At 42.8% G+C, this 15,854-nt stretch overlaps 1 protein-coding gene across 1 annotated transcript; it reads right to left on the bottom strand.

The window, feature by feature from the left end:
* Positions 1 to 2,890: 2,890 nt before the first annotated feature.
* Tfb2m (transcription factor B2, mitochondrial) lies at positions 2,891 to 15,854 on the bottom strand. Its single transcript, XM_013017536.1, has 8 exons — positions 15,444 to 15,854; positions 14,582 to 14,670; positions 13,609 to 13,762; positions 12,364 to 12,512; positions 9,270 to 9,359; positions 5,752 to 5,814; positions 4,370 to 4,530; positions 2,891 to 3,230 (listed from the first exon to the last, which is right to left on the bottom strand). The coding sequence occupies exons 1-8, from the start codon at positions 15,751 to 15,753 to the stop codon at positions 3,050 to 3,052; spliced, it is 1,197 nt and encodes a 398-aa protein (XP_012872990.1). The 5' UTR covers positions 15,754 to 15,854; the 3' UTR covers positions 2,891 to 3,049.

Raw genomic sequence — 15,854 nt, 5'->3', positions numbered from 1 at the left:
AAGGAAGGAAAATAGCATCCCTGCCGGCATCATTTCCATAACGGTTTCCTGTGTAAATCCGTGTCTCAGGAAGAACGGTCTGCAGGTGTCGGCCCACAGCTCATGGCCAGCTTGCTGCCTCGGGACCGTCTCAAGGCAGCACATCATGGTGCTGAGTGGCAGAGAAACATCATCCACGGTGGCCAGGAGAAAGCCAAAGCAGCCCGGCCCCAGGTCCAGACACATCCAGATGTGTGTGATGCACGTCCAGAGAAGATCCCGCGGACAGAGGAGATGCGGCTGGGCTGAGGTGTAGTACAAGGAGAGACCTGCCCGACGCCCGCCCTCTGCCACCCTGCGTTGAGCTGGCCGGCTCTTCCGCAGCCCCCACATGAGCAAGGCAAGTCCTTCTTGCCACGCATTTCCTCAGTCCCCCACCTCGAGGCAGCCCCCACATGAGCAAGGCAAGTCCTTCTTGCCACGCATTTCCTCAGTCCCCCACCTCGAGGCAATTTCTGGAAACAGTCTGGATTAACGTAACCTCCCCAGAGCTTTGGACTTTCTCGACTTCTGAGCTTTAATGTGTAGCCAGGAAGTTCATCTTAACTTCAAATTCTTGGGCACACTTGGTAGGTGTAGCCACTTAAGATATCACATTGTTAGCATGTTTAGCAAATGTAGCCTAACATCCCTCCCCAACCCTCATCCCCATTTTTTTTAACAGTACTAGGGGAGATAAGTGTGGAGAATTTGTCTACACCAGCTAACTCCAAACTCAATCCTCAGATCTCAGCCTGTATACTTCCCTTTCCTATGATGGTGAGGATGGAGCCCAGGGCCTCACACATGCTAGGCTTGTGATCTACCATTGAGCCACATACTTATCCCAACTTCTTTCCCCCCCCCCCTTTTTTTCAGAATTTAAGTTCTACTTTGCTGGATGCAAAACGAAGACAGCAGATATGGTCTCTGGATTCCTACACAGAAGGGAGCAGGGAAGAAAATACAAGATGGACCCAATATTTATAGTCCTTGCTCTACCACATTTCTAAGCCCTTTCTTAACTCACAAATTCCTATGACAGTAGCAGTATGAGCAAGACACCTTTACTACCCATTTAAAAAATGAGACTGAGAACCGAGGGTTGTGGTTCAAAGCCTTTCCATGTAGGAAGTCCATGAAACTCTTATCTCCAATTAGTCAACAAAAAGCCAGAAGTAAAGCTGTGGCTCAAGAAGATGAGTGCTGCTTTGAGCAAAAGAGCTCAGAGAGAGTGCTGAGGCCATGAGCTCAAACCCTAGGGCAACGCTAAAATAAATAAATGAATAAATAAATAAATAAAAGTTAAGGCTCCTGAACCTCAGTCTAATGGGTACAGCCTCCTTGATCCTGGTTTTAATCAAGTTTAGGGTGAGCAGCTTAGTAACAAAGTTTAGAATGTGGCTCAATGTTCCATTCTAAGAAAGAACTCTGGTTGGTTGATGCATCCTCAAAACATGAAAAAGAAAATGAAGTATGGCATAACAGGAGTATGGCCGTGTTAAGATGATGGGTACAGTGAAGATACTTGAGTAGAAATGGAGGCGTAAGGCACAGCCTATGGAGGAACAGGAGACCACTAGGACTGTGTGAAGATCATCTATCCACAGATAGGAATTACTTAGGTATTAATGAAGGGTTATAACAGCAAAAAAATCTGAGATTTGCTGTATCCAATGACTTTTAACAAATATCCTAGGTGTTTGTCAAGATCTAACCACCTCAACTTCCTTGATGGAACAAAAATGCAAGAGTTCATTTTCTGAGACAAGGTTTTGTATCTCTTTCCCAGGCAAACCATGAGCTCCTAAGGCACAAGGATCCTCCCATGCCGCTCCATTAGTTGAGACCAAACACAAGCCACCAAAGTGTCCAGCTCCTGGAAAAGCCTGACATACAGAGATTGGAATATTCATGAAAACACACTGACTGTACACGATAGAACTAGAGGTGAGTTGGATTCAATTTAATATTCACACTTAAATGTTGAGACAAAAAATTATTGTAAAATAGTTGACATTTAATTGATTTCATCTTGTAGAATCTGAAAACACATTTCAAAATATGGAAAGGTAAAACAAACCAATTAAATCACTATGACTTACTTTCAAAGCTCAATAACATACAAATTCTGTCGCCCCCTAGGAGGTTACAAAAGACCAACCATGGTGTACATTGAGTATTTATTGTTTTTGTTAGTCCTAGGACTTGCACTCAGTGCCTGGGCACTGTCCCTGAGCTTCTTTTGCTCAAGGCTAGCACTCTACCACTTGAGCCACAGCACCACTTTGGCTTTTTCTGTTTATGTGGTACTAAGGAATTGAACCCAGTGCTACATGCATGCTAGGCAAGCACATTCCTAGCCACATTCCTAGCCCCTACACTGAGTATTTAAACTAATACAAAGATGAAGATGTATGGTTAAAAGAATTTTTAAGCCAGGCGCCGGTGGCTTACGCCTCTAATCCTAGCTACTCAGGAGGCTGAGATCCGAGGATCGTAATTCAAAGCCAGCCCAGGCAGGAAAGTCCATGAGACTCTTATCTCCAATAAACCACTAGAAAACCAGAAGTGGTGCTGTGACTCAAGTGGTAGAGTGCTAGACTTGAGCTGAAGAGCTCAGGGACAACACCCAAGTCCAGAGTTCAAGCCCCATGACGGACCAAAAAAAAAAAAAAAAAAGAATTTTAACTAGCAATACTCTACAACTACCAGTATATTACAGTAGATGAGAACTGATTTACATATCTATTGTGTTGGAGATTAAATCCAAGGAACTGCATACCAAGCATGTGCTCTACCACTGAGCTACAACCCAAGCCTTACAGCAGATAGGAATATAAAATACAATTTCAATCTGGTCAAGTCCACATTTAATTCAAATTTCAGTTTTATTCAGTTGTGAATAAAATCAGTTTATCCAGCAAAGCCATAGTATCAACCTCAGAAGAAACACCTTATTTAGTCCTGGTGTTGAAGGATCTGAGTTTTCCACTTGTGCCTACTGCCATCCGGCCCCATACAGTCCTCTCTACACCAGGGAGTCGTCCATGCTGTCATCATACAACCACTTGTAGGGGCCATCGCCTTCCATACTCTCTATTCTTTCAAAAACCTGCTTAAAGTCACGAGGGGACATTTTATTGACCTTCTTTGTTTCAGAAATTTTCATTTTCCTCAATATTTCCTTTGAATCAATTGGACTCAGTGCACTGAAAAAGGAAACACAGGTGAATGCACTTAATTTTTCACAGCTGTCAGTTGATATCAACAGTTGGCCTTGAAGCTCAACTGAAAATAACTAACACTAATAAAGCTAATTTGGTACAAGAGCTTGCATAGATGTTCATTTATGTCTATGCCTAAAGCTTCACTACCAATCTGTGATGAAAACAGCGAATCTAGATTTTGAACAAACTCTACTCCATTCTTAAACAACACTCTAGTGTAATCATGACCCATCCACAACGTCTTCTGGGCTGAGGATGAAGCTCAGTAGCAGAGCAGTTCTTAGTATAAAGGAGGCCATGGGTTCATTTCTTTCTAGCATTACTACATCATACATAACAACTACTTAAAGGGGAAGATTTCTTTCTACTTTTAAGTGATACTGTGACACTGCAGGCAGAGCACATTAATAAAGCTTTTTTCTAGTTTCATCTTGGCTTTGAACAGGTGAAGATGTTTGTTGTAAGCTGTAACGTGACCTGATTATGGTCTCAAGTGTCTAGCTATTAAAGCCAGATTCCTTAGCAGACCAAATCTTTTGTCATTGATGTGTTCTGGCAAAAATTACTTTGATGTTTAAAGAAAATTTTTGTTCAAATGGCTTGAGTTTCATCAGAGAGGGTCCAATTTTCCATGCGTTGTAGTTAATGTTGCATGTGCTAGTCCTCTAGAAATATAGGCTGACATAACTTGGTGGAACTTCACAGGGCTTGTTTCCCAAAGAAAAGTGTACTATTTAGATAAATAAAAATAAACTTCCCTAGATGTTGTGTTGTAAAACACTAAAGCCACTCAGCAGCAGAGCTTATGTATGAAGATGTAGTGAATTCATGGTATGCTTTAAAAGGTAGCAAATACAGATGAGTTAAAAGAAATCAAAACAACAACAACGAAAAAATCAGAAATGGAGCTGAGGCTCCAAGTGGTAAAGTACTAGCCTTGAGCAAAACAGCTCAGCAACAGCACCTGGGCCATGGGTTCAAACACCACAATGAGCACCAGAAAAAAGTGCCTAAATAGGTGAGACATGAGAACACTATTCTTAACCAAGATGGAAATACACTTCTAATGTAAAATGCTGTCCCATTCAACTGTTATTTCATACTGGCTTTTGTTTACTTACCGTAAGTGATGTAGAAGACTGGCATTGGGCTTCCCAAAACAATGCCGAACCATATGAAAAAATATGTCAAAGTTAATAGGAGTTAAGTTTTCTGTAAATAAATTTTTACGAGGAATCAATCGAATAAAATACATGTTTTGTTCCATCAGTTCTGATATTTCCTGGAGAAGGAGGAAAATAAATTGTATCAGTCGTGAAATGCCACCAGAGCAAACCACTGGCACTGGCCTAAAATCAGACCATTTCTAAATTGTTAATTTTGTGTCTGCCTCATTGATAAGAATGAGTGGGAAAAAAGGAAAACGGGATCTTCAGATTGAGCTTACATGTTGTGATTAGACCATCATTAGCTTTTAATTCTAAAGTAGAAGTTCTATGAAGTCCAAAAACATTTTATAACACTTCAGCTAATTTAGCAGAAGTTCACAAGTAGCTCTGAGATAAAGGTAAATAAACCTACTATAAAATCATCAATTCAATTCCTTTTAGAATTGGGGGGAGGGAGGGGCAGTGAATAGAATGCAGGTAAGATGGCACATATGTCAAGCCCCAGCTACTTGAGAAGCTAAAATAGGAGGATCATTTAAACCTGGAGTTTGAGGCCAGGATGGGCAACGCAGCAAAATCCTGTCTCACCACCACCACAACAACAACAACAACAAAAATCCTGTCTCAAAACAGAAACAAAACAAAAACAAAACAAAAATTGAAGTTCCAATTTCTAGGTTAGAATCAAGATGTACTTACCACCGAATTGATTTATTAAGGACTAACTAGTTTATTAGAAATTATTATAAGAAATTATTATTACTATTAGAAATTTATAATTGCATTATAAAATATAAAATTTTGTTCTAAAGTTAGATAAATATTTACCAAAATTAGATGGATATTATACTAACTCACAATCTCCATATTTTAGACGCTTTTCATTTGGAGAAAGGAAGTCATATTCTCTGTTTAAGCCCATTTCTATGCAGAACAGCTAAGAAATACAACTCTCCAAAATAACTTCAACTGGGCTGGGAACATGGCTTAGTGATAGAGTGCTTGCCTAGCATGCATGAAGCCCTGGGTTCAATTCCTCACTACAACATAAACAGAAAAAAACAGAGGTGGTACTCTGGCTCAAGTGGTAGAGTGCTAGCCTTAAGCCAAAGCAGCTCAGGGACAGTGCCCAGGCTCTAGACTGGCCCCAGGACTGGAAAAAAATGATAATAACAACTCTACTCTATTAAATGTAGCAGCCAGTGTTTACAGGACATTTTTAGTTATTCTAAAATTAAAATTTTAGGTAAATACAGAATACTAGATAGTCTTAAGAAAACAAAGATGTTCCATTGGGGAATGGGCGTAATGTAAAGTTATTAATTTATTCTTACCTTATTCTTTGGTTTTTCTAGCTTCCCACTTTGGGCATATACATCAAATGATGACCAAGGCTCCTGGAGGGAAGAAAAACAAAAACAAAACTTTCTTTTAGTTGTTTTTGATTAAAGTATTTCAATATATTACTGCTCAGTGGCAGACAGTTTGCCTAGCATGAGAAAATCCCATTAGGTCAGTCCCTGGTCCTCAGGAAGAGAAGAGCAGAAAAACAAAGACCCAACTGAACAGCAATTCCTTTTATTAAAACAGATAAAAACAAATAGGAAAATAGATAAGAGCCTTAAAATTCCAGGTGGAGGCTAGTGTCAGAAAGGACAACATATGACTGACTTCACTGTGAACAGGCTGCATTCCAGAGGTGCTAGGAAGGTCACTCTAAGGGGAGGAAATCAAAGCAGGGTCAGCACCACAGGCTCGGATGGCCACAATAGTGGAAGGCATGGCTTATGGGCATAGGACCCTTACTTCGGTGCACAAGGTACTGCAGGCGAGGAAACCTTTGAGACCCTGAAAAGTGAGTCTGACAGCCACTTTGCAGCTGCAGTTTCATGGTGGAGCAAGTTGCTAGAAATGGTGGGTCCAGAAAGACCTCATAGCTAAGAGCTATGAGGACAGAGAGGCTTAGATAAAAAGCCACCAGGATGAGGAGGGGGAGAGGAGGGCAGGAGGAAGTATCTTAGCCAATAAGAACAACAGTGCTAAGGTTTCCTGAGAAAGAAGGCAGGGTCAGGGAGGTGAAGACTAGGTGCACATGTATGCTGGGGACAGAGAACAAAGGCTGAGACATGAAAGACACAATGATAAGAGATCCAACTGAAGAACCTCAGTGTTTGGGGAGGAAAAGAAAAGAATTGGAATTGAAGCTAAGTTCAAATGAGGTGACATTCTAACTTTTTTTGTGTTCTTTTAAAAATTTCTTTTTTTTTTTTTGTCAGTCATGGGGCCTGAACTCTGGGCCTGGGCGCTGTCCCTCAGCTCTTCAGCCCACAGCTAGCACTCTACCACTTGAACCACAGCACCACTTCCAGCTTTTCTGCTTCTGTGGTGTTGAGAAATCGAACCCAGGGCTCATACATGCACGGCAAGCACTCTACCACTGAGCCACATTCCTAACCCCAACATTCTGATTTAATAAATAAACTATGTATATTAGACAGAAGGAAGGGCTTAACATCTTCCAGGACAAAGGCAGGAAGAAATGCCACCACACAGACACTCACTACAAAGACCTCAAACTTAAACCAATACATCTTGAAAAGAGCAAAAGCTTACAAAATAGCAAACTGTAGTCAGTCCTCAGCCATCAGCAGGACACGAGTTCCAGGTCCTCATCTGAAATATCAATGTGTGGCTCCCCAACTCTCATATAACATGATACAGTATTTGCATACAAGCTACTCTGCATCCTACAGTCACAGCACTTGGCTCTGTAAAGAACTGTTATACTCTATTACTTAGGGAACGATGACAAGAAAGAATTCTACAAATATCTTTAATTCAAAATGGTACTTGACCACTAGTTCTGCAACAGCTGACACATGGAGGGATCTGCCAAGATAAACAAGAGAATGGGCCAGACATGTAGGGATGAAATCGTTTCCTTAAAAAAAAAAAAAAACACAAAAAACTAAGTTTTCCTAATAAAAAAAAATTCCTGACATGCTAGCCCTATGCTATCCAATAAGGAAGTTTATAGCCACATGTGCTTAATAGAACACTTGAAATATGTCCAGAGATTCAGATGTGCTGTAATTGTATAAACATAGTAAATTTCAAAAAATAAAATAAAAACACATAGTAACTTTCAAAGACTTGGCATAAATAAAAATATGTAAATTATGTAATAATGTATTGTTAAAATAGATTGCACATTGAAATGAAAATATATTGAACTGACGGGTTGAACAAAATTTAATTTTTTTTTTACTTTTTATAATGTGGCTATTAAAATATATAAAGTTAAATTAAGTGTGGTGGTGATACAAACACAATGCCAGCATTTGGGAGGTGTAGCAAGAGGATTACTAGTTGAGGCCTTGAAAATGTAGTGAGCCGTTTAATCCTATCTACTCAGGAAGCTAGGATCTGAAGATTCAAAGCCAGCCAAGGCAGGAAGGTCCATGGGACTCTTATTTCCTATTAACCACCAAAAACCTGTAAGTAGAGCTTTGATTCAAGTGGTAGGATGCTATATCATTAAGCAAAAAAGCTCAAGGACAGCATCTAGGTCATGAGTTCAAGCCCCAGAACTGGCAGAAAAAAAGTAAAAAAGTCAAGTAATATATATGATTCACATTATATTTCTATTAAACTCTGATCTGTTGTAAGGAAATAGAGGGTGATGCTATGGAATGAACAACTCTGTGGCCATTAAAAACTTAAAATTTGAGCTGGGCACCGGTAGCTCATGCCTATAATCCTAGCTACTCAGGAGGCTGAGATTTGAGAATCACGGTTCAAAGCCAGCCCAGGCAGAAAAGTCCGTGAAACTCTTTTTTTTTTTTTTTTTTTGTCCAGTCGTGGGGCCTGAACTCTGGGCCTGGGCGCTGTTCCTCAGCTCTTCAGCTCAAGACTAGGGCTCTTGAGCCACAGCACCACTTCCCGGCTTTTTTCTTTTTGTTTATTTGCTGCTGAGGAATCGAACCCAGGGCCTCATGCATGCAAGGCAAGCACTCTACCACTGAGCCACTTTCCCAGCCCCCAAAGTCCATGAGACTCTTATCTCCAATAAACCACTAGAAAACTGGAAGTGGCGCTTGTGGCTCAAGCAGTAGAGCGCTAGCCTTGAGCTGAAGAGCGCAAGGATAGCGCCCAAGCCCAGAGTTCAAGCCCCATGACCGACAAGAAAAAAAAAACTTAATTGAAAAGCAGCTGGGCACAGGTGGCTCATGCCTATAATCCTAGCTACACAGGAGGCTGAGACTGAGAATCATGGTTCAGAGCCAGCCTGGGCAGGAAAGTCTGTAAGATTCTTGTCTTCAATTAACTATGAAAAAACTGGAAGTAAAGCTGTGGCTCAAAGTGGTACAGTACCAAACTTGAGTAAAAAAAGCTCAAGGACAGCGCCTAGGCACTGAGTTCAAGCTCCAGGTCCAGCACAAAAAACTTAAAAAGCAAGCATTGTGAGAAATACCCTGTAACCTGTACTCCCAGCTACTTACTTGGGAGGATAAGATCAGAAGGACCAAGGTTCAGGACTAGCAAAAAAAAAAAAATGAAGCTTATGAGACATCCCCGCCCCCACCCCTGCCATCTCAACTAGTTAAATGGCAAACAGCTGTATGGGGGGCATAATAATCCAAGCCAACCAGGCAAAATATGAGCCCATTTGAAAACGAAAGCAAAAAGAGTTAAAGCTGAAGTGGTCAAATCTGCTATACATGTGCCATAAAGCAAGCTCCTCTTCAATGATGGGATTCTTTCAGCTTCATGTTCAGTGCCTGATCTCCATTTTGGAGCCTCCTGAAATGAACATTCATCCCCTCAGGACATGCAGAAAGACTTCACCCACCTTGTGAAGAAGCTTGACCTCACAAGCCACCTGACCAATCACACTCAGTACCTGGTAAGTGTCTGGACTTTTGGGAGTGGCCGTCAGTCTCTAGAGGAAGAAAATAAAAATTTGATACACTTAGAATCAACGCACTTGAGACCTTCTTGTAATCATATGATGGATCAGGGCAAAAATCTGATTGAAGAAAATGGAAGCAAGACCTAACTATCAACATGATGAAAACAACGGTTCCAGTCCTCTGGACCCTACAACATGGCAGGGGAGACAACAGTGACTAATGACACAAACAATAATTTAGGCCCTACAGGAGGGACAGGTGTGTCAAAATATTCTATTCTATCTTTTGGGGGTTTTTGTGTCTTTTCTTTTTTTTGGTACTGGGGATCGAACCCAGGACGTTGCGCTTGCTAGGCAAGCGCTTTGCCACTGAGCTACATCCAGCCCTATTATATCTTTTGTAAAGAATTGTTAAGGCTGTCTGGCACAATGGCTCACGCGGTCATCCTAGCTATGTGGGAGGAGGAGATTGGAAAACTGTGGTTCAAGATCAGCTCAGGCAAAGTCACTGAGACTCCATCCAATAATTCTGCTATGGTGGTATTGACCTATCATCCTAGCTACATGGTCTAAGCTGACCAAGTTAAAAAGTTTGAAATCCTGGGCTAAGAATGTGGCTTAGTAGTAGAGTGAGTGCCTAGCATGCATGAAGTCCTAGGTTTGATTCTTCAGTACCTCATATGCAGAAAAAGCCAGAAGTCATGCTGTGGTCCAAGTGGCAGAGTGCCTTGAGCAAAAAGGTCAGAAACAAGGCCTAGGCCCTGAGGTCAAGCCCCAGGACTGGCAAAAAAAAAAAAAAGTGAAATCCCATTATACTCATAACCTGACTAGAAGAATTGAAATTCCTTTGTATATCTGCTTAATGATAGTTTTTGATTGTTGTGTTTTTTTTTAATTCATTTGAAAACTAAAGGCCAAAGAGAAAGGTATGTATGTCTCAAGTGATAGTGTACCTGCCTAACAAGTATAAGGTGCTAAGTTCAAAGCTCAGTACAATGTGCTTGCCTTGCATGCATGAGGCCCTGGGTTCAATTCCTCAGCACCACATAAGCAGAAAAAGCTGGAAGTAGAGCTATGTGGCTCAAGTGGTACAGCGCTAGCCTTGAGCTGAAGAGCTGAGGGACAGCGCCCAGGCCCACAGTTCAGGCCCCACGTCCAGAAAAAAAAAAAGCTCAGTACAAAAAAAAAAAAATATTGGCTGGGCGCTGGTGGCTCATGCCTGTAATCCTAACTACTCAGGAGGCTGAGATCTGAGGATCACGGTTCAAAGCCAGCCTGGGCAGGAAAGTCCGTGAGACTCTTTTTTTTTTTTTCTGCTTATGTGGTGCTGAGGAATGGAACCCAGGGCCTCAGGCATGCAAGGCAAGCGCTCTACCACTGAGCCACTTTCCCAGCCCCTCCGTGAGACTCTTATCTTCAATATACCACTAGAAAACAGAAAGTGGTGCTGCGGTTCCAAGTGGTAGAACTCTTGCCTTGAGCTGAAGAGTGCAGGGACAATGCTCAAGCCCAGAGTTCAAGCCCCACGACCAACCAAAAAAAAAAAATTGTTAAAGGCTGACATTTGTCAGATGAGCTATCATCTGAATGATATAAAAGGCCTAACAGAAAACAAATCAAGCAAGCAAGCAAGCCCATGGTGGAAGAGAACGTGAGCAAGTGGCAAGACAAAAACTGTTTCTGTATGTTATGAGCAAGCTGGGAGAATCTGAGCCCTCAGCGCTCCTTTTACCACCAGGTAATTGTTTTTACTCTCTGTGATTCACATCTTGCCTCCACTGCTTTCCCATGTACAATGAAGGGATTCCTGATACACCAGAACAATAGATTAATAACAGGAGGGATGCTGGGCCAAAAGACTCCTCCCATAGCAACTCCCATAATTTCAGAAGGTTTCCTAACACAGAAAATGAAAAGCAAAGAGAGGAGAGGCCACTGTTTTGAACTAAGCACCCAACAGACTGAAGTACCAGGTCACCCAGCTGCAACTAAGGACTTAGCTGTTACCAGAAATCAGGATTAGAATAGTAACAGGATGAGGGAAAATGGAACAAGTGCACACTACTGGCTCACACCTGTAATCCTGCTACTCAAGAGGCTGAGAGCTGAGAATTGAAAATCGAAACCAGCCCAGACAGGAAAGTCATGTCACTCTTATCTCTAATTACCAAAAAGCTTGAAGTGGAGATGTGGCTCAAGTGGCAGAACTCTCAAGCCCTGAGTTCAAGTTCCAGGACTCCCCCTCCAAAAAAAAAAAAAAAATGCATGTGGCATGTGGAAAACAGTGCACATATAGCCTCACCCCCACTGTAAAGTGTTTACACACAACTTCTCCCCTAGCATGAAGTACATACACAGAGCTTCACCCTCACTGAAAAGCTATGCATACATAGCTTCACAATAAAGCTAAGACACCTGGTGGAAGAGCCCAGCGGTAAATAGCTGAACAGATCAGATATGCACACTTGAACACACAGCAGTTTCTAGTGCCACAAGGGGTTAATCCGCAGTGCAACAAGTAGGAAGGTTTGGAGCTGGGCAGCAGTCATAGTTGTGTAATATAACTTACTGCTACTAACTGTACACATAAGGTGGCAAACTTTACGTCTATTTTACCATGATTTTTTAAAACTATTTTAGCTGGGCACTTAGTGGCTCATGCCTATGTGTAATCTTAGCTACTCAGGAGGCTGAGATGTGAAGATCATAGTTCAAAGCCAGATGGGGCAAGAAAGGCCATGAGACTCTTATTTCCACTTAACCCCAGAAAACTAGAAGTGGTGCTGTGGTTCAGAGTATTGTAAAATGCTAGCCTTGAAGAGTTCAGGGATAGCACCTAGGCCCCGAGTTCAAGCCTCACAACCAACAAAAAAAAAAAAAAAGAAACTTTTTTTAAAAACCTAACATAGTTGAGAGTGTAAGATTATAAGATTACAATCTTACACTACCAAATATCATGACCCTAAATCAAAACTGCACATGAGCAATACTTAAGAGAAAATCAAAGAAACTTTGAAAAACAACCATAACTTACCTGATATTCTCTTTCACCAATGAACATATTCAGTTCTACTCGCCCATATCTATATATAGAATTACAGGCATACAGATGATACAGAAGTTTCCAAAGTGCCTTTCTTTCATGTTTGATTGGGAAGATTCCAAATACCTTCAAAGGGATACCTGTTAGAAAAACAAACCAAAAAGATTTTTTATAGCATTTTTAATTTTTTTTCCTATGGCCAAATTTTCTTGCAGCAAACTAAGTTAATAATATTATTATTTATTAATTATAATCTTTGTAGAGACAGTCTTCCAAGGTAGCTCAGGATGGTACAGAACTCAAGTGTTCAAGCTTCAGCCAGGGAGTAAAGGGATTACAGGTGGTACCAACACTCCTGGCAACAATGTTAACTGTCTTAGTGAAATATAAGGCATATTTTTTTTGTGGGGGGGTGCAGTCGTGGGGCTTGAACTCTGGACTTGGGCGCTGTTCCTCAGCTCTTCAGCTTAAGGCTAGCACTCTACAACTTGAGCACAGCACCACTTCCGGTTTTCTGAGTGGTTTATTGGATATGAGAGTCTTATGGACTTTCCTGCCCAGGCTGGCTTTGAACTGTGATCCTCAGATCTCAGCCTCCTAACTAGGATTACAAGTGTAAGCCAGGGCTGGGAAGGTGGCTCAGTGGTAGAGTGCTTGCCTTGCATGCATGAGGCCCTGGGTTCCATTCCTCAGCACCACATAAGCAAAAAGAAAAAAGCCGGAAGTGGCGCTGTGGCTCAAGTGGTAGAATGCTAGCCTTGAGCTGAAGAGCTAAGGGACAGCGCCCAGGCCCAGAGTTCAGGCCCCACAACCAGACCAAAAAAAAAAATAATTTAAAAAAAACAAGTGTAAGCCACCCGCACTCAGCTACAAGGCTCATTTTGATAAGAGAAATTGCCTTTGAGAAAACAAAATGATTCTTTGAATCCAGAGAACATGAATGCTATATTCAACTAAGAATAGTTGCTTCTCAACTGAATGGTACCAATCTATAGACAAGTAAACTGTAAACTATCTACTCAAGAAACAAGATATGCCAGGCTGATGGCTCACACCTGTAATCCTATCTACTTAGAAGGCTGAGATCTGAGAATTTTGATTTGAAGCCAGCCTGGGCAAGAAAGTCCATGAAAGCCTTATCTCCAACTAACCACTAAAAAGCCAGAAGTGGGAAAATGGCATGTTGCAAAAGCTAGCAAACTATAAGGTCATTGCTTTAGAAATTCACAAAATTACCTTCTGACCACGGAAGTGCTTTTATCCCCAAACTCTTAAAAAGTGTTTTTGAAATCATGATAGGTGGCTTTATTACTTCACACACCTTGGGATCCAGTTTAAAAAAGTCACAGTGGACCACGTCTAGTTTTCCATTCGTATCTTTCCCTAAGGACTAAACACACAGACGACGTGTTAAGACAGAGACTTTGCCACAATTGAAACATCTTCTTGAACAAGTAGCCAGGTGTAGGAGTTTTTGGCAGTATTCAGCCTGGCCCATGAAGAAAGACACCATTCAACAAACTAAGGCATAAGGCCTGAGGATGCAACTCAGCAGTAGAGTCCTGCCTGGCATGTGTAATGCCTGGTTAGAAGCCTATACCACACAAAACAGCAAGCAAAAAATAAACACAATGCAAAGATCTTTGTAACGAAAGTATTACTATCTTCATGAATATATAAAGAAATAGAGGCTAGAGGTGTGGCTCAAATGGTAGAGCATGTGCTTAACAAGTGCAATGATGCCCTAAATTCAATCCCTAGCACCACCCCCTCCCCCTCACCAAAAAAAGAAAACTAGGCTCTTTTGATATCCTAGAATAGCTGAGGTTTCAGACATGACTGACCACACCTAGCTTGTTTGTTGAGATGAGCTCTTCTAACTGTTTTGTTGAAGCTAGCCTTAAACTGTAGTCCCCCTGACAATACCCTCTCAAGTATCCAGGATCACAGATGTGGGCCATCACATTGCAGAACTTACATTAAGAAAAGTGAGGGAAGGGTAGTTGGGAGAGAAGGGTAGGAACGATGAAAGGGGTGACACTGATCAGATGCATTGGATTCATAACTACTTTGTTGATTAAACTTCTGTTAACTAGATAAAAATAACATTTAAATAAAGACAGAGTTCCCAAGAGTTGTATGCACAATTCCACTTTCTTAGGCAACTTGACTGATTAACGACACATTTTTTTTTTAATCAAAAACATACCTCCAAGTGTGGAATAAAAGCTCTTTCACTTTCAAGGGCAACCACTCTGGCACCAGACTCAAGTAACACTTGAGTCAAAATTCCAGGACCTGGTGTATTAACAAAACAGAAAATTGATGTGCAAAAGATGCAACACAATCTCTTCTTAATATCAAGCTTTTTATTTGCTATAATACAGGTATTATCTTTTAAAAAATAATCTTCACTTCCTTTTGTATATAGGGATTAGTCGCTTGACTTTACAACAACCCAACTGGTAAGTAATACAGTGTGGCCTTGAATCAATTCCACCAGGGACTGCAAGGCTTGTACGTACCCTCCCCAGCTCACTACCTGTCAGAAACAAAACAAACACCAGAAGGCTGCTTTTAGCCTATCATCTTACTTACTCACGGGCTGTCAGGTGTACTCAAGGCCAGGAGTGGTGTGAATATTGTATTCCTAGCCACTCGGAAGCCAGCCAAGCTAGCAACCGAGGCAAATTAGCGACATCGGGCTGCTGGGGCATGACTCAGGTAGTAGAGGAAGGCTCTGGGTTCAATCCCAAATACCAAAAACAAAACAATTATTGGCAAGCCTCGTCGGAACTGGCTCTTTATGTGGGAAGTGCTTTAAAAACTGGCTCAAAAAGTCCAGAAACGTACGTCCCGCCTCCTGCGGTGGCGGCCGGAGGCGCGGGCCCAGAACTCCCGGGGGGTGGGGGGGGCTGACAGCTACTGGAGGGAGAGCGGGGGTTACACCCCGGCGTGAGGGTAGTGTGGTGCTAGGATGAGGCCAGACCCGAGGCTCACGTCGGGGCAGGCCCCCCAGAACGCCTGCGCGCGCGGGGACCTGCGCGGCGAGGCGCCGCCGCCGCCCTCACCGGGATTGCACTCGAGGATGAGCGCGCCGCGCCGCGTCCTCCCCAGGAGCAGCTGGCCCAGGGTGCGCGCCAGCCCGCGGTGGGTGATGTAGCGCTTGGGCTCGGGGCCGAGCCGGGACTCCCCGGGGAAGGACTCCTCGAAGTCCAGGTAGGGCAGGGGCTGCAGGTACGAGTCGGAGAAGCCGCGGAGGCCCCACGCCGCCCGGGCCCTCCGCGTCGCCGCCCCGGGCCTCCAAAGGCAGAAGCGACCGGCGCCCGCCAGAGCCGACTGCACCCGGCGCGGAGGCAGCCCCGCGGCCGGGCCCCACATCTTCGTCCCCGGGGTCGGCCCCAGCGACCGCCTAGGGCCGCGGCTCGGTGCTCCGGGTGCGGAGGACCTCACGTGCGACCGGACCAGAGCGGGCGGAAACC

The sequence above is a fragment of the Dipodomys ordii genome, unplaced genomic scaffold (assembly GCF_000151885.1).
Source record: "Dipodomys ordii isolate 6190 unplaced genomic scaffold, Dord_2.0 Scaffold35, whole genome shotgun sequence".
In the NCBI taxonomy this organism is placed as follows: Eukaryota; Metazoa; Chordata; class Mammalia; order Rodentia; family Heteromyidae; genus Dipodomys; species Dipodomys ordii.
Note: the sequence above shows the minus strand (reverse complement) of the source record. Positions and strands in the feature narration are given on the sequence as shown.